The sequence below is a fragment of the Eumetopias jubatus genome, unplaced genomic scaffold, assembly GCF_037043125.1.
Source record: "Eumetopias jubatus isolate StellerSeaLion01/CBP00866 unplaced genomic scaffold, mEumJub1_p1.0 scaffold_7, whole genome shotgun sequence".
Lineage (NCBI taxonomy): Eukaryota > Metazoa > Chordata > Mammalia > Carnivora > Otariidae > Eumetopias > Eumetopias jubatus.
In genome coordinates this window covers 104586362-104611127 of record NW_028274813.1, presented here as the reverse complement: position 1 = coordinate 104611127, position 24766 = coordinate 104586362, and the positions used below count along the sequence as shown (strand labels likewise).

General features: G+C 40.1%; 1 protein-coding gene across 1 annotated transcript in view; it reads right to left on the bottom strand.

The window, feature by feature from the left end:
• Positions 1-24766, bottom strand: part of TRIP4 (thyroid hormone receptor interactor 4) — a 61709-nt gene that overhangs the window by 5947 nt on the left and 30996 nt on the right. Inside the window, exons 10-12 of the mRNA XM_028100324.2 lie at positions 19329-19453; positions 17321-17412; positions 3760-3862 (exon numbers count right to left, since the gene is read on the bottom strand). Of these exons, the coding sequence (XP_027956125.1) occupies positions 3760-3862; positions 17321-17412; positions 19329-19453 (320 nt within the window). The remainder of the gene's footprint in view (positions 1-3759; positions 3863-17320; positions 17413-19328; positions 19454-24766) is intronic.

The following is a 24766-nucleotide window of genomic DNA, read 5'->3' as shown; positions in this document are numbered from 1 at the left end:
TATCCATCTGAGCCACCCAGGTGCCCCAAGTTAACATATATTGTATTACTAGTTTCAGGGGTAGAATTTAGTGATTCATCAGCTGCATATAATACCCAAGTGTAAGATTTTTAGAGATGGTAAAGAGGAATGAAGGATGAAGGAATAAAGCGCTATAGGGAATAGAAACTTCACACCAAACTAAATCCTCAGGTAAAACAGAAAAATTTTTTTTTTCTGGGGAGCCTGGCTGGTTCAGTCTGTAGAGCATGTGACTCTTGATCTCAGGGTCATGAGTTCACAAAGGCCCCATGTTGGGCATGGAGCCTACTTAAAAAAAAAAAAAAAAAATTCCTGAGATACACAGGGTCAACCCATTCTTTAAATTTCGCTATTATTTTTGACCAATGTTTCACTTTGTCTGGCCTACCATGGAAGAAGTTACAGTCTCACAACTTCTCTCTAGTCCTGCTGTCCCTGAAAGAAGCATACAGCCCATTTTGGCTTTTTAAACTTTTCAAGAACAGAAACAATGGGGAAAAGACAGGAGTTTACTAAAGTTCTCTCCTAAGAGCATCACTCTCCCAACCCCTCATTAAACCTTATTGAGAAAAACAGGCCAATATATGTACTGAAGGTAGATCTCTGGGTAGAGAAAGTACTGGAGTAAAACATTTCAGAGAAATATCCAAACTCTGTTTACACAGAACATTTTCTCACAGGAGCTTAAGCAGCAGATAAGAACCAAGATAGGGGAGGAAGCTAAGAAAAGGTTACAGGGACTCAAGATCAAGTAGCACTAGATATGGGAGAGAAGACCTAAAATCTTTGCCTCCTACCACCAGTGCTGCTATGGGTGCCTAGAGTAAGGTGAGAATGGAAGAGAGAGGGATAGAATGCCACAACCAAAAAAGAGAAGAAAAGAGAGATTTAAATCCTAAACAGTGGAGGGGCACCTGGGTGACTCAGTGGGTTAAGTGTCCGACTCTTGGTTTTGGCCAGGTCATGAGATCAAGCCCTGCATTGGTCTCCATGCTCAGCGAGAAGTCTGCTTGATATTCTCTCAATCTCCCTCTGCCCCACTCCCAGCTTGCTCTCTCTTTAATAAAATAAATAAAATCTTAAAAAAAAAAAATCCTAGGGACACCCGGGTGGCTCAATTGGTTAAACATCTGCCTTCAGCTCAGGTCATGATCTTGGTGTCCTGGGATCAAGCCCCACATCGGGCTCCTTGCTCAGCAGGGAGCCTGCTTCTCCCTCTACCTCCTCCTCCTGCTTGTGCTCTCACCCTCCCTCTCTCACAAATAAATAAAATCTTAAAAAATAATAATAAAAATAAATAAATAAAGATCCTAAATAGTGGAGGGGGCGCCTGGCTGACTCAGTCAGTGGACCAAGCAATTTTTGATCTCGGGGTTATGAGTTTGAGCCCCACATAAGGTGTAGACATTACTTAAAAAGAAAATCTTTAAAAAATAACAAACAAATCCTAAATAGTAGAGAGGAAAAAAAAATTTCCAGGGCCACTTAGCTACCAGCTGTAAATAAAATATATAAGTCAAAGGCAAAATGTTCAGATTTTCTGATATGTAGGAATCTCAGGAACATGTCTCATAAATCATGAGGGTTGCCTGAATTTTGTGATGAATATACATTAATCTAAATCCACACTCCAAGCATTTTGTAATCAAAAGCAGTATTACTCAAAGTGTAGTTAGCTGAGCAACAGAATCAGTATCACTTGGGAGAGGGCCCAGAAACCGGTGTTTTAACAGCTCTCTAGGTGATTTTTATTTACAGTACAGTTTGAAAAGTACTTCTCTAGGGGCTCCTGGGTGGCTCAGTTGGTTAAGCATCTAAGTTCTGCTCAGATCATGGTCTTAGGGTCCTGGGACCCAACCCAGAGTCGTCGGTGAACGGAGAGCACGCTTGTCCCTCTGCCCTTCCCCCCCACTCGTGCGTGCTCTCTCTCTCAAATAAAGTCTTTAAAAAAAAAAAAAAGAGGGGCGCCTGGGTGGCTCAGTCGGTTAAGCGTCTGCCTTCGGCTCAGGTCGTGATCCCAGGGTCCTGGGATCGAACCCCGCATCAGGCTCCCTGCTCAGTGGAAAGCCTGCTTCTCCCTCTCCCGCCCCCTCTGCTTGTGTTTCCTCTCTCACTGTGTCTCTGTCAAATAAATAAATCTTTAAAAAAAAAAGAAAGAAAGAAAAGTACTTCTCTATAGAACAGGTTTATCAAATGGCTAGTTGGTCCCTAAGGTACAGGGTGAGGTAGAGTTGTGCAAAGCTGAAGACAACGCTTGCCCCCAAATCATCCAGTTCACACAATGGTAAAGCAGTGCCACAGAAGCACAAAACAGTAACTGACATGAGCAAATGGGAGGGTTGTTGGGTTGTTTTTAAAAATAAGCTAGGCAGAAAGGACACCACTATGTGTTTCCCGAGATTTCTTTGAAACAGAAGAGGCTGTGGTAGGACTACAAAGAAGAAGAGAAGGTGGGAGGTGAAGAAGAGCTGGAAGTTGAAAAAAATAAAGTCAACAAAAAGTGATTAAGAAGTGAATATGCAGAGGGTCTATAATCACAAATACATAAAGCGAAAGTTACAGAAAAATGAATCAAGAGGTTTCAAAAAGAGAATGAAAAGCAAGAGGGCTAGGGCAAAGCTCTAGGAACCAGTACTCACAGGAAAAGTGGGAAGTGGAGCCTCCAAAACACTAAAAAATAGACACAGACTTAAGTCTTATTTTTGGATTGAATACTGAGGAACAATGAATAAATGTCATTATTGCCATTGGCGTTGGCTTACTACTTCCTTTAATGAGCAGTGCAGTGGAGCAAAGCATACTCTGTTGGCTGACAAATAAGGATTTTAAATGTAATGGGGTCTGCGGGCACCTGGGTAGCTCAGGTGGTTAAGCATCTGACTCTTGGTTTCGACTCAGGTCATCATCTCAGGGTCATGAGATGGAGCCCCGTGTCCTGCGGCCCGGTGCTCAGCGGGGAGTCTGCTTGGGATTCTTTCTCTCTCCCTGTGCCCCTCCCCCTGCTCGTGCATGCTATCTCTCTCTCTCTCTCAATGAATAAATAAATCTTTAAATGTAATGGGGTCTTAAATGGAAGTTTAGAGTGATTCACTAGCATGCCAATAATTGTGGATCAACGTACACTTTGGAAAGGCTATGCTATAGTTAACATCAAAGTTATCAATAAATATAATTATATTAATCCTCTAAAGCTTGAGATGCCATAGAACAGGGTAAGAGATTTTAAAGTTTTATTATTTTTTTAATTATTTTTTTAAAGATTTTGTTTGTTTATTTGACAGAGAGGGAGAGATAGTGAGAGCAGGAACACAAGCAGGGGGAGTGGGAGAGGGAGAAGCAGGCTTCCTGCCGAGCAGGGAGCCCGATGCAGGGCTCGATCCCAGGACCCTGGGATCATGACCTGAGCTGAAGGCAGCCGCTTAACGACTGAGCCACCCAGGCTCCCCGATTTTAAAGTTTTTTTTTTTTAAGATTTTTATTTATTTATTGAGAGAGAGAGAGAATAGTAGAGAGAGAGCATGAGATGGAGGAAGGTCAGAGGGAGAAGCAGACTCCCTGCTGAGCAGGGAGCCCGACGCGGGACTCGATCCCGGGACCCCAGGATCATGACCTGAGCCGAAGGCAGTCGCTTAACCAACTGAGCCACCCAGGCACCCACCGATTTTAAAGTTTTAAACAAGTGATACACAAGACAAAAAGAAAAAAAAGAAAATTAGACCATCAAAGCTTGTGACTTACAGATTTTTGGATTTCCTTTAATAGGAAACTTCACAATCATTTCCTGGGGATTTGTGCAGATGAAAACAAATGCAGAATCAGATTCTTGACTCATGTCTGGATACTGCGAAATATAAAAATAACAAGTTCAGACTAGTTGGGACAGATTTTTGAATTTCAGGGAGATCAAAGGATGTCCCAGATTTCACCTCAATATTCTGATGATAGCACTCTCCATTTCAGTCAGGTAAAGAGGATTATGCTCAACAAGCAAAAACAAACCTTCCCTTTCCCCAGGCCTTAGCACCGTAGTCTTATGAACTCTATTGCCTGCCATTTCTGACTTCCTATAATGGGAACAACTTCTTTAAAAAAGGATACCTGATATTTTCCCAGAAGAATCAGGACAGACTGTTCTTTTAACATAAATTACTGAGAATTGGGAGATTCAGAGGTCTCCTTTGGGAACATTGGGCACCCCAGGTTAACGTGAGTGAAACACTGGAAGGTTTAAGAAAAATAGAACATTTGTGGAAATTCTGCCAGAAATAGTCAACAGAGCCCTTCTTTCACTAAAAGGAAGGAAGATGATTCATTCTGAAAGGTATGAACATGCAAAAGCTGTTTTGCTGGATGCATTCCAGACTTACTTAGGGTGAAAAGGTAACTGGCAGAGCAATTCTGAAAATTATTTAGAAGCTTCCTTTGGATCTCTCATCACAAATCTGTGTGAATACTTAGGACTTGTATTCCTTCTGCAAAGACAGACATAGAACCTAGAGTAAGACTAGGCTGGCCACATAATCACAATTTAAGGCACAATGGAGGGTTGGGAGAAAGTGCTCTCTAGCAATGCCCAACTGATTTGCTGTTTCATTATTTCCTATCTTTTATGTTTTGCATTTAGCATGTTTGACAAATATGACTCACAGGCTATGGTATTACCAAAGGAGCCTTTCTCCTAGTAACTACCATCACAGGTATAAACTTATTTTCCATTCTTATTCACCTGCTAAGATATGTCCTCTAAAGACTTAAGGCTTGAAAGTAGAAATGGAGGTTTCAGTAAAATAAGAAAATTAAAATTTCTTTGTAACTAGTGGAAACATAAATAGTTGAAACTTCTTTACTGACCACTTGACCACTGTGTCCTAGGTGGTAAGTAATGCTGTGGAGAAAACAGAAGGGATTTTTAGCAACTTTCGGTCCTGCCCACATACCATGGCTTTGTGTGTGAGATAGGTGTGGCAGGCTTTCTGTGTGGGACAGGTGTGGCATGTACTTTGATAAAACATAGCTTAATATCAAGTATCAGACACAATTATATTCAGAGGCAGGGTCAAAATGTCCACAGTAGAGAAAAAAAGACTAAAGATGAGAAGGAAAATGCTCTTCTTTCCTTATCCCCTGGATCTTTAGAACTCAAAGAAAAGTAGGTTCCAGCTGTTAGGGTTGAGGTGCTTTGGCACAAATAAAACCAGAGGCTGCCATTGAGATCTTTCAACCAAATTCTACAGAGGCCACAACAGCAACAGTCACAATCCACACCTCTTCAGTTTTTCTACTCTCTCCCCTCTGTGTCTTAGAATGTTGAGGCAGAGGACAGTGCTGCCAGGACCTCACAGCTCCGCTTTTCCAAAACTGCAAGCCATTTCAGTCATTCTCTCCTCTTTTTTTCTGCCTCAATAAATGTTCCTTCTCTACTGAATCAATCCCATTAAACATACTTTCTGTAATGTCTGCCATAAAACAAAATCTCTCCAAATCCCACATTCTCCTCAAGCAACTGCCCCATTTCTGATTCTCTTTACAACAAAATTCACTAAAAGATTATGTATGCTCCCTGCTTCAAATTCCTCTATTTTTTTCTTAAATTCATTATAAATAGGCTTTCACTCCCATCACTCCACCAAAACTATTCTTGGTGAACTAAAGGTCACTGTTCACTTTCATGTTGCTAAATCAAATGGTCAATGCTCAGTTCTCAACTTAATTGACCTATTTGTAGAACCTGACAGAATTCTTCTCTCCCTCCGTCTTGAACACATTCCTCACTTGGCTTCCAGGATATCATTCTCTTCTTGGTTTTGCTATTTACCGACTGTTCATCACCCCATCCTTTAAATGTTGGGAGTGCTTCAGGGGTCAGGCCTCAGACCTCTTCTCTCTCTATATTTACAACTTTAGTGATTTTCTTCAGTCTCAGAGTTAAAAAATAAGGTCCTGGGACCCCTGGGTGGCTCAGTCGGTTAAGCATCTGCCTTTGGCTCAGGTCATGATCCCAGGGTCCTGGAATCGAGTCCCACATCGGGCTCTCTGCTCAGCAAGGAGCCTGCTTCTCCCTCTGCCTGCCACTCCCTCTGCTTGTGCTTTCTCTCTCTCTCCCTAATAAATAAATAAAATCTTAAGAAAAAAAAGTCCTGAATTTTTAACTATGAGAGGTGATGGCTGTTATCTAAATTTATTGAGATAATAATTTTGCAACATATACATATATCAAATCATTCTGTTGTACATCTTGAACTAATACAACGTTACATGCCAATTATATCTCAATAAAACTGGGGAAAAAATGAGGTCCTGGAAATGCAAATCTAAACCACAATGAGGCACTAGTTCATGCTTATGGGATGACTATAATAAAACCAAACCAAACCAAACCAAAAAACATGGAAAATAACAAGTGTTGGTAAGGATGTGAAGAAATTAAAACCCTCATGCATTGCTGGTGTGGATGTAAAATGGTACAGCTGCTGTGGAAAACAGTTTGGTTTTTGTAATTTCAAAGAGTTACAAAATTACCATAATGTCCAGCAATTCCACTCACGGGTATATCCCTGAAAGAAACTGAAAGCAGGAACTCAAATATTTACCAATGTTCATAGCACCCAATAGTTTCCCCAATCCAAATGTTCATCAATAGACAGATGAACAAAATACGGTACATACATAAAGTGGAATATTAAAAATATTCCAGAAATTCTGATACATGCTACAACATGGATGAATCTTGAAAAATTATTTAGTGAAATAAACCATACACAAAAGGACAGATATTACATGATGAGTACCTATATGAGGTACTTAGGATAAGCAAATTCAGAGAGACAAAAAATAGAGGTTACCAGGGACTGGCGGGGAGGAGGAAGAAGGAGTTATTATTTAACGGGTACAGAATTTCTGTTTGAAATGATGAAAAAGTTCTGGAGATGGATAATGGCAATGGTTGCACAACATTGTTAATGTACTTAATGCCACTGAATTGTACACTTAAAAATAGTTAAAATGGTAAGTTTTATGTTACATATATTTTATCACAATACAAATAAAATTTAAAAAAATAGAGATCCTGAATTCATTTCCAAACCTGCTCCTCTCTTATCCATTCCCCCCCTTTAAAATGAATAATGAATGAATGGACAGCCAGGCTACTAGCTATTCCATCCTTCCAGTTGTTCAGACCAAAACCCCCACAACCAACCCACTAAGAAATCCTGTTAACTCCACCTTCAAAGGATATCCAATATCTCACCACTTCCTCAGACCTCCACAGCTACTTCCCTGGTCCAAGCCATCATGTTTCCTTGGATTACCACAATAATCTCCTAATTGTTCTGTTTCTGCCCTTAACCTCTCTCTTTTCTATTTTTAACAGGGCAGCCAGAACTATTTTAAAAATATATATCAGATCATGTCACTCCTCTACTTAAAACTCTCTAGTGGCTTTTCATCTCAGTCAGAATAAAAGCCTAAGTCCTCAGCATGACCTTCAGGTTCCCGGAGAGTCTGGCCCCCTATTTCCTCTCTGACACCTTTTCCTACTACTTTCACCCCCACTTTCACTCCATTCCAGCCACATTGGCTTCCAGGTTGTTCCTGCCCTTGGGTCTTTGCACTCACCTATTCTCTCTTCCTGGAATGCTCCCACCCCTGCCACCACCCAGATATCCACATGGCTTCTCTCTTTCTTCAGAACTTTGTTTAAATGTTTAAACGTCAACTTTGCATTAAGTCTTCCCTATTCTATTTAAAATCAGAGCACGAATCCCTCACAAAATTTGTACTTTCAACTCCTCTCTCCTTTTTTTTTCCTACAGCACTTACCGTCATCTAATACAATATAATTTACTTATTTAAATTTTTAAAATATTTTATTTTTAAGTAATCTCTACACCCAACGTAGGGCTCAAACTCATAATCTGGAGATCAAGAGTCGCACGCTCAGGGCACCTGGGTGGCTCAGTTGTTTAAGCATCCAACTCTTGGTTTTGGCTCAGGTCATGCATGATCTCAGGGTGGTAAGATGGAGCCCCACACCCAGCAGAGTCTGCTTGAGATTCTTTCCCCTCCCTCTCCCTCTGCTCCTCCCCCTGCTTATGTGCACGCTCTCTGTCTCAAATAAATAAATAAAATCTTAAAAAAAAAAAAAGAGTTGCACGTTCTACCAACTGAGTCAGCCAGGCGCCCTTAAATTTTTAAATTTGGCCTCCCTTTACGAGGATGAAAGCTCCATGAAGGCAAGGATTTTTGTCTGTTTTGTTTACTCCTCAGCACCTTGAGTCACAGCAGGCAATCAATAAATATTTGTTGAATAAAAGAATAATGAATTTATCAACTTGTACATTAAGGTTATCTTTTTTTTAAATGCCACTGCATATGTCATATTTGTTAATTGTTGATTAAAGACAATAGTATTTTTTTTAAGATTTTATTTATTTGAGATAGAGCGAGAGTGAGAGAGAGCACAAGCAGGGGGAACAGCAGGCAGAGGGAGAAGCAGGCTCCCCGCAGAGCAGAGAGCCCGACGTGGGGCTGGATCCCAGGACTCTGAGATCATGACCTGAGCTAAAGGCAGATGCTCAACCGACTGAGCCACCCAGGTGCCCCGCATTAAGGTTATCTTAACTGTGCTAAATATGCACACGCTGGGAACTTAGGACTATAGTTAGAACTATAGTCTTAGGACTATAACTCTGGGTAAGAGCAGGTACTACCCTGTAATCTGTTATCCCTCAAGCTAAATTAGAACTTTTGTGTCTTGGCAAGTGGACCAAGTTTAATATTAACTACACTGACATATATTAACAGAGTAAGCAAGTGTCAAATAATGGGGGAAATGATAGATAAATGAAATTATACAACAAGAGGTTCCTGGGAACCATTCGTGCGTGCCTCACAATAAACATTAAAATCAACTTTTAATCTAAATCCAAGTTTTATGTGAATATCCCTTTTTCCAAGCTTTTATACTGAATTTCAGGAGGCTTACAAGAAACAGAGCTGAAGAACAAAACAGTCTGCAAAGAATAAAGCAAAGTAAGGCCCATGCACTGGGAAAAGGGGTAGAATGCATTAAAGCAAAGTCAGTTTGGCAGAGCTTCAGTACCTCCAGAAAAAGCATACTCTGCAACTGGGGCCTGGGCACTATAGACCACATTAAACACTAACAAGTCAGTGACTTACAAGAAAGGGATTTTTGGTCTGAGAGTCAGAAGACTAAAATGTAGCTGATGGAGAGAAAACTAAATTAGGGGCGCTTGGCTGGCTCAGTAGGTAGAGCATGCAACTCTTGATGTCGGGGTTGGGTTCAAGCCCCACGATGGGTGTAGAGCTTACATTAAAAAAAAAAAAAAACAACAAAAGAAAAGTAAATTAAGAGAAAGGAGGTTCATATTTGTTAATAATGTGAATAAACTTTGGATATCATATCCAATTTAGAGAGGATGCTAGAGTAAGGGTCACTGAGATAGCACAACAGACAGATGAGGGAATGTGAATTGTAAGATAGCAACTCAAGCAACCATTCAAATTCAGTAACAGATTCCTCAGGAAGTTGCTGCTGTTCTTGCCTAGGAAAACACGACTCCTATCACCTGGTTTCCAGCCTTGAGGGGTGGGAGGGAGGGTTGGGCCTACTCTTCTTTCATGGCTCATAAGTTTCATAGCTGTCTAACATAACAGGTAATTAACTACTAAACTGCCATTTTCTTCTCTTCTCCAGAGGAAAATTGTTCACCAGTCATCTAGAAAACATTTCTTTTGCCATTTTCAAGAGGGGGAAAAAAAAAGTTTAGTAGTTTTTTGGCAATCACAACTAATTCAGAGCCAAGTGGCCATTTTCACCAACTCTGTAAGCCTCCATTCATTTAGTCCTTGTCCTGAAATGATCAGTAACTCCTAAATAATGTCACTCTTCCCAACAAATCCCCAGATCACCTATAAGTCTTATATCTCTCTCCAGAGGACTAAAAATTAAAGCAGGGGAGCCTGGGTGGCTCAGTCATTTAAGCGTATGACTTCAGCTCAGGTCATGATCCCAGGGTGCTGGGACCAAGTCCCGCGTTGGGTTCCCTGCTCAGCGGGAAGCCTGCTCCTCTCTCTCCTACTCCCCCTGCTTGTGTTCCCTCTCTCCCTGTGTCCCTCTCTGTCAAATAAATAAATAAAATCTTTAAAATAAAATAAAAACTAAAGCAAACTGTCAAGAAGGAACTCACTGACAAAGCACATATATTTGCTATAGGTTTTTTCGTTTGAACTTTGGGGAACTAGATAGGACATGAAATCAGGCTCTGAAATCTAGTTAGCTGAAAACCAACTCCAAGAAGATTGAGGTGATAATACCCAGAAAGAGAGAAGGAAATGAGTCTGATAAAAAGGCTACAAGCACAACAGATCCAAAGAAACATATCCCGAAAGCAACTGTGTTCTCTAATAGTTGTTTACATTTTCCTTCAAAGCAATTCAAGGTGTTCACAGGACACACAACTAGTACTTCAGGCCACACTCTACTGGAGGATAAAAGTTTTCTCACATCAATAACATATTGATCATGAGGCTTTGACAAGATGACTACCATATATTTGACTGGAGTTGGATAAAGATCAGGCCAGCTGGTCCAATGTGGGACAGCTGAACTCCCACATACTAGTACCCAATTCAAATCGTGTGTTCAGGATCAAAGACGGGGGAGGGGGGTTTACAGCTCAATGCTATAGAGTTCATATTTGCTCCAGGTGAAAAGAAAAAGTGATGAGTGATGCAGCTTAAGGGCCTTAGAGCCATTTGTGGAAAATTTGTGGAAAATGATCTAGTTGAAGCTACATAGCATTGGTTTCCTGGTCCCATCCTACTCACGGTTAAGTTTCCACTGTGGCTTTCTGTGCCCTTTGGAATCCTAAGCTAGAATGTCCATACACAAGAGAACCTAAGCATGTATATTTTCTCTAAAATTAACCTCATAGCTTTTCTGCCCTTACTTTTAAAGACCTAAATGGGAATCACCCATACATGATAGTTATTTTTGGTCTTAAATTTCATATAGCAGGCTTTCACTCCAACTTAAACTAGTGAGAACTAAAAGAAAATTGCTCTTAATTAAAAGATACTACATTGTAAGGTCCTTAACCATTGATGTTGGGACGAGTAACTCAGAATACTAAACCTCCTCTTGACTTAAGGGATCTGACAATTTTAGAATTTATCTCCCAAAGGCTGGCTGACTCAACTGAGAACAACTATTCTGAGGCAGAGCTCAGAGCATCCTTTGACATCAGTTAACCTACGAAGGTTGATCATTGTTAGGCAATCCGGTGCTATAACCATTAACAATACTCCTTCATAAAATGACATTTGTCTTTCAGAACAAAACAGATTAAAACATTTTAAACTATCCAAATAAAAAATCATAACACTGTATGTGGAATAAATTTTTTCTTAAGATTTTATTTTAAGTAATCTCTACACCCAATGTGGGGCTCAAACTCACAACCCTGAGATCAAGAGTTGCATGCTCTACCAACTAAGCCAGTCAGGCACCCTTAGAATTTGTTTTTTTAAATATTAAAAAAAATTGATTTTTGTATGGTGATTACATACTACAGAACACCTTTCTTTTTCTTTTTTAAAGATTTTATTTATTTATTTGAGAGAGAGAATGAGATAGAGAGAGCATGAGAGGGGGGAGGGTCCGAGGGAGAAGCAGACTCACTGCTGAGCAGGGAGCCCGATGCGGAACTCGATCCCGGGACTCCAGGATCATGACCTGAGCCAAAGGCAGTCGCTCAACCAATTGAGCCACCCAGGCGCCCAGAACATCTTTCTTTTACTGCTACAGTATAGGTTTTCCTTACCACAGGTCACTTAAAGTTATTTATCTTAAAAGAAAATTCTCTTATTTCCTTCCTTTAAATTCCTCAGAGACACTCCACATTTCAAGATAGTTATCTTGCTTTTTATTTTGTATTTGTTTACATTCATATTTTATTTATCTAGTAGTCTTTCAAACATTCTGAGGGCAGAACCAATGGGATTCACCTTTCTGTTTCTTTTAGTGTCTAAATCAATGTCTGATTTATGGTAGGCACTCAAGTATTTATAATAATACTTAAGAAAATCTTAAGAATTAAATGTTCATTTTCAGGGGCACCTTGGTGGCTCAGTTAGCTAAGTATCTGCCTTCAGCTCAGGTCATGATCTCAGGGTCCTGGGATCAAGCTCCATGTCAGGTTCCCTGCTCAGCAGGGAATCTGCTTCTCCCCCTCTCTCTGCCCCTCTCCCTCTGCCCCTCACCCACCACTTGTGCTCTCTTTTCTCTCTCTCTCTCAAATAAATTATCTTTAAAAAAAAGAATTATATGTTCATTCTCAGAGGAAAAGCTGAACATTAAAGAACTTACATAAATGCATAGACAAGTGTTAGTATTTCCCTCCTCTGTTCAGGATAAGTACAAGAGAAAGTATAATGCTTTCTGGATTATTAAAAAACATACATGGTTTCCCTCAACTCAGCATGTGGGCACTTGACACTCAGGTTATAAAACAACTGTAAAGACAAGTCTGTTCTGACCTAAAAGTTCTAGTAAATATTCTAGTCTTCATGAGAATTCTGAAAATACATTCCCTGTTTCACTCAAGTGAGCTGTGATTTTAAAGAACTGCCTAGGGTTAGGCTAGTTGTGACAAACACACAGTTCCCCTCTTTGTTAGATCTCTGACACAGCCCTCATGATCCCTTAGGAATACACATTTTTAGGTTTATAAATATGCAGGTTTTCTCAGTACAACAGAGAGGACATTTTCACATATATTTTTTTAAGGTTTTATTTATTTGTCAGAGAGAGAGAGCATAAGCAGTGGGAATGGCAGGTAGAGGGAGAAGCAGGCTCCCCGCTGAGCAGGGAGCCCGATGTGGGACTCGATCCCAGGACCCTAGGATCATGACCTGAGCTGAAGGCAGACGTTTAACCAAATGAGCCACCCAGGCGTCCCCATTTTCACATATTTTAAAAGAAAATTTGCAAGGGTGCCTGGATGGCTTAGTCGGTAGATAATACACTTTTTTTTTTTTAAAGATTTTATTTATTTATTTTACAGGGAGAGACACAGCGAGAGAGGGAACACAAGCAGGGGAGTGGGAGAGGGAGAAGCAGGCTCCCCACCGAGCAGGGAGCCCAACATGGGGCTCAATCCCAGGACCCTGGGATCATGACCCGAGCTGAAGGCAGACGCTTAATGACTGAGCCACCCAGGCACCCCGATAATACACTCTTGATCTCAGGGTTGTGAGTTCAGGCCCCATGTTGGGTATAGAGCTTACTTAAAAAAAAAAAAAAGAAAGAAAAGGAAAATGTGGGGTATTTGGGGACCTGCATTTTTCAAATGCCTGGTTTGAATACTGACTATTCCTTCATTCTCTAATTTCTCATCTCTCAGACCTACAGACAACACAATGGTGATAGAAACTAATGATTTCCACACGGGATTTTTACAAATCTTCCTGAAGATCTGTATTGCTTGGATACCCCTTACAGGAAAAGGAACAAGTAATACTCTCTTACCCACTGAAGACTTCAATTCTCTTGCCCATGTCAATTACATAGGCACCAGCAGAACTGCTTGAGCAGAGTTCTCTAAAGATAGGGTCTTGGCTATTATAAAAGCCATAAGATCAAATGGACTGAAGGGTCAGTAAGCTGGCAGGAGAGGAATGGATTTAGTCAGAAGAAACAGAACAATCAATGACCTTGGAGATTTCAGACAAATCAGATTCTCTATTGAAGGCAGATATATAAATAGCACAAACACAACACAGACAAGTAGAAACAAAAGCCACCAACTCAACTTTCTGTTTGAAAACTTGTTAGGTCTAGAGAACTGTTCAAACCACAGCTGCTAATGGTTATGGATTTGGCAATCAAAATGTCTTTGTTAAAAAAAAAAAGTTTTAACTGCTTTACTATTGAGGTTACAAACCACAGCCTTGATGCATTGTTGCAGTCAACATCCTCCCTGCTGTTTTTGAGAGCTTACATCTGCTGCTGGCAGATAAAATGCTGGCAAACAGCATGGGCTCCTTCCAGGGGAATATAGGAGAAGTTGTAACTAGATGGCTCTCATCTACCTTTCTCTCTTGAGTTGAACCCACAGCCTTTTCTGTATCATTCCTACCTTGTCTAGGTTGATTCCCTGCCATTATTCAGGAGGGCTGAGGGTCTAGTGGGATTTTTTTCTGGCACAAATTAGCCATGTCAGCCATACTACTCTTAGAAGATAAAAGGAAGAGGAGTTCTTAGCTCAGGGCAGAGCATTTTCAGCACATATTTTTAAAAATCAGTTATAGTGTACTTGATTTTAAACAACCCCTAATAAAACCTTTTCTGTTTTTTATTTTTTTAAGAGACCAAATGATCACACTACACCAAAAATAGTGAGGGCTTAGTATATTTTAACTTATCAAAGAAAGGCCAAGAATGTGAGGTCAGGAAGTAAGTTACTGAGTTTCTTTGGGGAAGGAAAAAGTTAGGAACAAGATGGAGAAGTAAAATGTGGTCTAAGTCACATAGGAGATTAGCTTCAGTTGAAAAAAAAATTACTAGATCTACACTGGTTTTCAAAGAAAATGTAATTCAGCTAGGTGATGAGAAATGAGTGTGAAAATGCAGAAAGAAGACACAGGTCAAGAAACCGATTGCTGGATGATTCTCCTTCAATGAGATGACCTATGAGAATAAAAGAAAACCAAACATATGTAGACTAGCACTTTCTAAGCTGTGTATACAAGATACCAGTTCTGTAGTTAGTAAGTAGGTAATGTGCATGGGGTGGAGAGGGGATTTTATGGTCTAAAAGATTTTGCAACACTACATGTAATATCCACTAGATGTATCAGAGTCATAATGCACACTAGCATATTAAGGGCTCTGAAAAGGTCTGCAAGTAAACAAATACATTTATTTGATACACATACATTTTCCAAATGTATGTGTCCATAGAGAATCACCTCCCCTGTTTTTATGTCTCCAGAGAACACTTATGCATGGAATAGTTTGGGAAATGCTAGTCTAGGGCTATTACTCCTAAACTTTCAACTCATTCTAACAGAAATGAGAATAAGGTTTGTAAAACAGGCTTGGTAATCACATTTCTTACATCAGAGAACCCTAGGTCAGAGACAGGGAGATTACCAAGGATGCTTGAGACATTTTCTAAAAGGCAGCCAAATACCAAAGCTACAACTTTTTAAAGATCCTTACCCAATAAATAATCCCCAGATAGGTCTAATATCAATTCTGAATACATTCCTGAGCTACCCCCAAACACAGAAAAAGCCCCAGAAAAGCTGATCATAGGGAAAATGGGTAAGGGATTCCTGTTTGGTGAAGCCTACTAGCTTCTGGTGTTTGGGGATATTCTAATGTCATACATTAGGGAAATTCATAGGGACAGTTGCCAGGACCTCCAGCTGGGAACATATGGGAGGATTCCTACGTTTCTATGTGCTACCCTCAGCATCCTCAGGATAAAAGACAGAATCTAAGCTGAAGAGGAGTATCATGCTGACCTGAAAGAGAGATATCTGTGAGAGACCAAAGAGATTTGTTTTATTAATTAGATTTCTAATTCCCATAAACTTTGCTATACTCCATAGGCTAGGATTACAGTTTCCTACCCTTCTCTACACAAACCTGTAGCAGAAAGACTGGCTGTCTAATGATTGAAATCATTTGACCTTGTATCAGATGGTGGTCTGCTTGATTGACAAATAAGAAAATAAAAGAAGGCCCCTCACCAAACCCCACCACCCACACTGCCAGATGCTCCTGAGTTCCCTTTTAGAATGCAAATATCCTATGAAGGAAATATATTAATAACATATTAAGTCATACTAAGCTATTAATGACTGTGAGCGTCTTTTAAAACTATAAAGCCTGGGGCACCTGGGTGGTTCGGTTGGTTAAGTGTCTGCCTTCAGCTCAGGTCACCATCTCAGGGTCTTGGAATTGAGCCCTGCATTGGGCTCCCTGCTCAGCTCCCTGCTTCTCCCTCTCCTTCTGCCCCTCCACCCCTGCTCGTGCGCATGCTCTCTCTCTCTCTCTCAAATAAATAAAATCTTAAAAAAAAAAAACTATAAAGCTAATGCCAATGTATGGAATTTTTACTTCTAGGCTAAAAAAAAAAAGGGAGAGAAAGAGAGCAAAGAAGATCCTGGAAAAATGGGTGAAAGACCCATAGAGGCATAGGCACAAGAGTGTGGAAAACAAACGGCCTCCACGTGTCTATAGTTTTGCCTAGGTTTGGATCAGGTAATAAGGGCAGAACAAAAGGCTAGGGATCAAATTCATGCCAAAAGGCATGCAACGTACTCATATACATAAAGTAATCAGAGAAGAGCTGAGAAGGCAACCCACAAGAAAATGAAAGACAGAAAACTAAAGGGATACTAACTATTGGTTAAAATCTATGAGGAACGGGTAGAGAGAGTAAGATAGATAGGGACAGTTTTTATAAACAGTAATAATAGTATTGAAAGCCAAATAAATCTGGAAAACAATTTACTGAGAAAAATGAAACTGAAGAACATTTTCCTAGGCACAGTAGTTGCCTAAAGCCACTGTTCAAAGAATAGGAAAACCATACTGTTAGGTAAAACTCTTCGTGCTCCAAGGATAGACTTTCCCATTTTGGATTTCTGCTGGTCTCAGTGTAAACAAGGCTCTAAATTTCAGGAGTTCTCCAATTAAGCTAAAGTCCTTCAGCTCCCTCTGCTGTTCAAAAATGAACTCTAGTTATGTCAGTTCAATCTTCAGTGATCAAAATAAATAAAAATACATACCTACCTATGTGCATACGCATACACTCTCTCTCACACACATACCCCAAATATGGCACAGTCCAGGCAATCAGAATTCAAACATACTTGCCTATCATGAATTGTCTCGCCTGGACCAAATGTTCCAAAATAGTAACAAATCTTATTATTCCCACCACCTAACTGAAATAATTTAAGGGATAATGGAGGGTTTCTTTACCAAAAACAGCAACGTTTTATGAAAGGATGAGGACCTTGTACTCATTAGCCTGATTGGGGCAACAGCTTGTCATGCAGAAATGTACATGTATCACAAACCAAAACATCACTAGTTTTTCTGTTTCTGCCCAGTGTTTCCCTATGAAAGATTATCCTCACATGTCTAAATTCAGTTGCTAACACCTTACTATCTCCAAGATATTCTGTGTTGAAGGATCTACAAGTCAACTATGGTAGCAAACCAAGCATGTGTCCAAGAGAATTACTCCTTACTCACCTGATCCTTAAACTGCTTCTGGGATAAGCAGTCAGTGAGGTCCACACAGCCCAGAAGACAACCTGATGGATAGTCATTGGGAAATTCCACATCTGAATCAAGAATAACAGAAGGATCATATAAATTTCCTTTTTTGTGACCCTGAAACTCATAAATCTGGGGCGCCTGGGTGGCTCAGTTGGTTAAGCAACTGCCTTCGGCTTAGGTCATGATCCTGGAGTCCCTGGATCGAATCCTGCATCAGGCTCCCTGCTCGGCAGGGAGTCTGCTTCTCCCTCTGACCCTCCCCCTCCCATGTGCTCTCTCTCTCTCTCTCTCTCTCATTCTCTCTGTCTCAAATAAAAAAAAAAAAAATCTTTAAAAAAACTCATGAATCTGGGCGCCTGGGTGGCTCAGTTGGTTGGGCGACTGCCTTCGGCTCGGGTCATGATCCTGGAGTTCCAGGATCGAGTCCCGCATTGGGCTCCCTGCTCAGCAGGGAGTCTGCTTCTCCCTCTAACCCTCTCTCCTCTCATGTGCACTCTCTCTCTCTCTCTCTCAAAAAAAAAAAAAAAAACTTTAAAAAAATAAAAAAACTCACGAATCTGTTTCCAATTCTGAACAAATCACTTTCTCTATTATCTATTTGTAGACACAGAAAAACAATGTTTTTATTTAACACAACTGTTTGAATTTTAGCAAAAAATTTAGTGAGTGGCTGGCTTAGTCCACTATCCACATCCTAAGCTATAAAAAAAATTACCCTTACACCATCAAAGTTCAAGGACCCTACAACTTCAAACAAATCAATTCTACCTATACTCCACTGGATTAGCCTTGAATTTGGTGGTGATGGGTTCTGGAAACAAGCTACAGGTGTAAAGATTAAAACCAAAAAAATGTAGTAAAAAAATGTAAGAATGATAGAACATAGGGAGTTAGAAAAAAAAAAAGACAACACAAATTTAAAACAAGCCAGTCATATCAGTCAAAACAAAAATGTGCTTTTAAGGAAACATGCACTTTTGATTCCTAAAACTTTGGTTTCCCAAAAACTTTTATTTTTTTTTTAAGATTTTATTTATTTATTTGAGAGAGAGAGAATGAGAGATAGAGAGCACGAGAAGGAAGAGGGTCAGAGGGAGAAGCAGACTCCCCGCCGAGCAGGGAGCCCGATGTGGGACTTGATCCTGGGACTCCAGGATCATGACCTGAGCCGAAGGCAGTCGCCCAACCAACTGAGCCACCCAGGCGCCCCCCAAAAACTTCTAAAAGTAGTACTGTAATTATCTTCTCATTCTACCTTCAAAATAACTTTATGAGTTAGGTAAGAGGAAGAAAAACAAAACACCTCAGGGTCAGAAGTGGTTTTTTAGATCCAAACTTTATGTGCTTGGGAGGATTCCCAAAATACACTGCTTAAGTCAACCAACTCTGACCTGTCAAAATCCCACAGCAGATGTCTATTTGGGTCACTCCCCCCAAAAAATTCTTACTGTGGTTGTTCTTCCCAATCTAAAGATCCCAAAGTTTATAGTAGTCATGTTGCTCTCACAATTTAAGGAAGGAAGGAAGGAAGGAAGGAAGGAAGGAAGGAAGGAAGGAAAGAAGAAGGAAGGAAGGAAGGAAATTTCCTCAGATGAAATTAAAACTGGCTCAAGTCGGATAAGCATCCGACTGTTTATCTCAGGTCTTGATCTCAGGGTTGTGAGTTCAAGCCCCACATTGGGCTCCATGCTGGGTGTGGGGCCTACTTAAAAAAAAAAAAAAAGAAATTAAAACTAGTTGGTCGATTTCTGGTGTTGGGAACTGATATTTTTATTTTCATTTGTTGATGAATCAATGCTTTGAACAGCTGTCTATGATCTGCTACTAAACAAACATACACAAAGATGAAAGTCCCTTTCATACCAGTCCCACGCCCCGGAAAAAAAAAGTCCTAGGAAGAAGAAAATGAAAGAAGATGAACATCAACAACAATGAATTCTCTCCATTAAATAATATTGAAGGGAGAATGTATGGCTGTTACCTTTCCCACGAAGAACACGATATGTAGTCTGGAGTTCTGAGACTTCTTGAGGGGAGGGTCTTTTGGCTGTGGCTGCTATCCAAAGTCGTCCTCTGTGAGGAGTGTACCAGCTTCTGCCCTCCACCCTTGAAACAATTACAAATTTAGTAGGAAGGATCTAAATTCTTGTATCCCAGAGGATCTAATTTAATACAGCAAATCATCCAGTTAAACCAAGAGATCTACAGAAGATATCTCACAAAGAGGGGTATTTTGTGCGAAAAACATACAATACCCTTCACTGGAGTATGAACTCTGTTCTCTAGCTTTTCCTAATATCAGAACAAAGACAATTCTGGCGCCTGGGTGGCTCAGACAGTTTAGCGTCTGCCTTCTGCCCAGGTCATGATCCCAGGGTTCTGGGATCAAGTCCCCCGCGGGCTCCTTGCTCAGTGGGGAGTCTGCTTCTCCCTCTGCCTCTGCTCCCCCTGTTTGTGTGCCCAAATCTTACATTTTTTTTAAGAGATTTTATTTATTTGAGAGTGAGCAAGCAAGAGAGAAGAGAGAACACAAGTGGGGGGAGGGGCAGAGGGAGAGGGAGAAGCAGACTCCCGGATGATGCGTGGGGGCAGGGGGAGCGGGGGGGGGGCGCGGGCCTCAACCCTGGGACTCCAGGATCATGACCTAAGCCGAAGGCAGATGCTTAACCTACTGACCCACCCAGGTGCCCCCAAATCTTACATTTTTTTCTTTTTTCTTTTTTTTTTTAAGATGTTATTTTATTTATTTGAGACAGAGAGAGAGAGAGAGAGCACAGGAGGGGGTAGAGAGGGAGAAGCAGACTCCCTGCCGAGCAGGTAGCCTGATGCAGGACTCGATCCCAGGACTCTGGGATCATGACCTGAGCTGAAGGCAGTTGCTCAACCAACTGAGCCACCCAGGCGCCCCCCAAATCTTACATTTTCAAGGCATCTAAGTTGTTCCACAAAAAAGGAAGTCCTTGCTCTTCTTTGAGTCAAAGGCTAACCTTTTCTTGGATGCTTTGTTAATTGTTCTCTAACCTAACAGAAAAATCCTCACCAACACACAAATCTCTAAGAATAGTACTTTTATGATTATTACTTAATAGAATTTAAGTAAATGAAAATACTTATCATCTTCACTCTTTAAACTGTAGCCACATTCATTTATATTTTCTAAGTATTCTATAAAGGATTATGTTCTTTGTAGATAATTAAACAACTTGACTAGTTTGAAAGAATCTTTAAGTAGAATAACAATGAATCCAAGAGAATTTAATTACTCTCCAAGGATTACAAAAAGATGTTCCTGGGGGAGGGGGAATTGAGCAAAATGAGTGAAGGAGAGCGGGAGGTACAGGATTCCAGTTATGGAATGAGTAAATCACGGGAATAAAAAGCAGAGCATAAGGAATACGATATTGTAGTAGCAGTGTAATGGGACACAGGGTAGTCATACTTGTGGTGAACAAAGCATAATGTATAAACTTGTCAAATCACTAAGCTGTACACCTGAAACTACTATTAACAGTGTCAACTATACTCAAATAAAAAATAAAAGAAAAAGAAAAAAAAGATGTTCCTCTTTTAGTTCCCAACCAAATGAAATAAGTACCTTGATCATATCCCTATTACACTATTCTTATAATGGAAAACAGGGAATTTCTCATATCCTTCATTTTCCAATACAGATGAATTGAAAGAGTGCCAGGCACATAATAGGTGATCAATAAATGAAGAATGACTCATTAGCTTTCTTCTCCCTACACCAAATAACCTGAAGGGTTACTGAGAAAACAGTCTCACAAATGTGGCAGAACCACCCATTTTATTTCTGTGGGATTAGTTATTGTGGGCTGGATGCTGCTCATCTGTTCTTTTCAGTAACAAAATCTGAATAACACAGATCCAAAATAGGATGAGAGAAATGTAAACATTCTGATTCTCTCAGAAGAAGGCAAGCTGTTTAGTTTTCTACTTTGGAAGGTGGAAAAGATAATTGTAGAAAACTGAATGAGAAAAACAGGTATCTGAGGGCCCAGCTGCCCTGAAACAGAACCAGATTCACATGCATTTGTACTAACGGCACTACACATATGAACTATAAAACAATTACAAGACAAAGCAAGAAGGCCTGACCATCAAGAGGGGAGAAAAACAGTAATGCACTTTAATGAAGGAGGGAAATCACAGCTAATAATGAAAACACCACAGTAGAAATGATTCATCCTAAATGCCAATAAAAAATTTTCTTTCAGAAGAAAAATGACTGAAGCTTATACAGTAAGAATGGAAAAAACACTGAAAACTTGAACTCTAGTTCCATCTCTGCTACAAACTAGCTTTGTAATTCAGAGAATGCTACTTTACCTTTGCTTACCTAAGTGTCTTCATTTGTGCAAGATTGTAATAATACTGGCCTAATCTATTTCATAGAGCTACAACTTTTAAAACTAAAATCTATTTAAATATAAGGTATTATTACTTTTAGGACACTGCCTAGGCATAGTAAATTCTAACAGACAAAATAGAAAGGAAAAAAAAAGATATCGGGGCTCCTGGGTGGCTCAGTCATTAAGCATCCGCCTTTGGCTCAGGTCATGATCCCAGGGTTCTGGGATGGAGCCCCACATTAGGCTCCGCTTCTCCCGCTCCCTCTCCCCCTGCTTGTGTTCCTGCTCTCACTCTCTCTCTCTCTGTCAAATAAATAAATAACATCTTTTAAAAAAAAAAGATATCTGCATGCCACCATTCGCTGCAGCATTATTTACAACAGCCAAGACAGGGAAACAACCAAATGTCCACTGATGGATGAATGGATAAAGAAAATGTGGTATATATGTGAAATGGAATATTATTCAGCCATAAAAATGAAGGAAATCCAGCCATTTAATTTAAGACATGGATAGACCTTGAGGGCATTGTGCTAAATCAGACAGAAAAAGACAAATACTGTATTGATCTCACTTACATGTGGAATCTGAAAAAAAACAAACTCATAGATACAGAGAACAAATTGGTGGTTGCCAGAGGTAAATGGGTGAAGACAGTCAAAACTTTCAGTTATAAGATAAATAAGTCCTGGGGAAGTAATGTACAGCTGGTGACTACAGCTAACAATACTGTATTGTATAGGGGCACCTGGGTGGCTCAGTCGGTTAAGCATCTGCCTTTGGCTCAGGTCACGATCCCCAGGTCCTGGGATTAAGCCCCACATTGTGCTCCCTGCTCAAGCAGGGAGCCTGCTTCCCCCCCTCCCTCTGTCATTCCCCCTTGCTTGTGCTCTCTCTAATAAGTAAATAATAAATTAATTAAAAAAAATACTGTATTCTATATTTAAAAGCTACTAAGAAAGTAGATCTTAAAAGTCCTGACAGAGGTGCCTGGGTGGCTCAGTGATATACGCGTCTGCCTTGGGCTCAGGTCATGATCCCAGGGTCCTGGGATGGAGCCCCAAGCCCTGCAGCATCCTGTTTCTCCCTCTCCCCACTCCCCCCCAAATAAATAAAATCTTTTTTAAAAAAAAAGTTCTCGGGCACCTGGGTGGCTCAGTTGGTTAAGCGATTGCCTTCGGCTCAGGTCATGATCCTGGAGTCCCGGGATCGAGTCCCATATCGGGCTCCCTGCTCAGTGGGGAGTCTGCTTCTCCCTCTGACCCTCTTCCCTCTTGTGCTCTGTCTCACATTCTCTCTCTCTCAAATAAATAAATAAAATCTTTAAAAAAAAAAAAGTTCTCATGACAAACAAAAAATTTGTAACTATGTGAGGTGATGGATGTTAACTAAATTTACTGAGGCAATCATGTAAAAATATATACTTACATATCAAATCATTATATTGTACACCTTAAACTAATATAATGTATGTTAATTACATTTCAATAAAACTGGGGAAAAAGGAAAAATGAATACGTTGTAATGATAAAGTGAAAGAAGTAAAGCACAATATATATTATGATCTCACTATATAACAATTTGCACAGTAAAAAAATATAAGTAAACCCTCTAAAATGCTAACAGTAGCTGTTTCTTTTTCTTTCTTTTTTTTAGAAGATTTATTTATTTGACACAGAGAGAGAGCACAAGCAGGGGGAGTGGCAGGCAGAGGGAGAGGGAGAAGCAGGCTCCCCTCTGAGCAGAGAGCCCGACATGGGGACATCGGGCTTGATCCCAGGACCCTGGGATCACGGCCAGAACCAAAGGCAGATGCTCAACTGACTGAGCGACCCAGGCACCCCTAACAGTAGCTGTTCCTAAGTGGTGGGATTATACGTGATCTTTTTCTAGCTGTTTGACTATATTTTCCAATTTTCTATTTATATCTATAAAAGCAGAGAAAAACCTATTTTTTATTTTATTTTTTTAAAGATTTTAATTTTAAGTAATCTCTATACCCAATGTGGGCTCAAACTTACAATCCCAAGATCAAGAGTCACATGTTCTACCAAATGAGCCAGCGAGGCACTCCATAAAAACTATTTTTTAAAATTGAATTGAGAAGAAACATGAAACCACAGAATAGTAAGTTCTGACCATTATGAATAGGTACAATGACTCAACTCTGTAATACTTCTACTTAACTCTTACTAAATCCCGTACTTTTTGTAGAAAAGGAATTTGTGGTAAAATAGTTTCTTGATATGGTTACTCTGATTAGTAGATATATGATAGAAAAACAAAACCCCAGTTGGGCTGATGTATTAAAAAATATCAATAAATAGGTATAAAAACTTTGAATTTCAAATAGGATCAAAAAAATTAATGTTGCTGAGTGCTATATTACAAAGGCAAAGCCAAGTCTTGTCAAGACTTTCTTCCAGGGATGCCTGGGTGGCTCAGTCGGTTAAGTGTCTGCCTTCAACTTGGGTCATGATCCCAGGGTCCTGGGATCCAGTCCCACATCTGGGTCCTTGCTCAGCAGGGAGTCTGCTTCTCCCTCTGCCTGCCACTCCCCCTAATTGTGCTCTCTCTCTTCGACAAATAAAAAAAATCTTAAAAAAAAAAAAAAGACTTTCTTGCACAGATGAAAAACTGGTATTCTATTCTTTGTTATGACTAGGATCCTTAGTTTTTCTAACCTCAGGTTTTTTTTAAGCTATTCAATAAAAACACTACTACCAAATCAGTAACATGAATATACTGCTGAAAGTTCTATGTGAAGAGTATTATAAATCATCACTAGATTGGGGAAAATTAACTCTAATCCATATATTTCTTTTTTTTAGAGAGAGATAGAAAGGTTCGGGGGGATAGAGAATCTTAAGCAGGCTCCATGCCCAGCACAGAGCCCAACGTGGGGCTCAATCTCATAACCCTGAGATCATGACCTGAGCCGAAATCAAGAGTCAAATGCTTAACCAACTGAGCCACACAGGCACCTCCCCAATTCATAATTCTAAATCAAGTTTATGTCACTGTAAAATCTTCCACTGCCAAGATT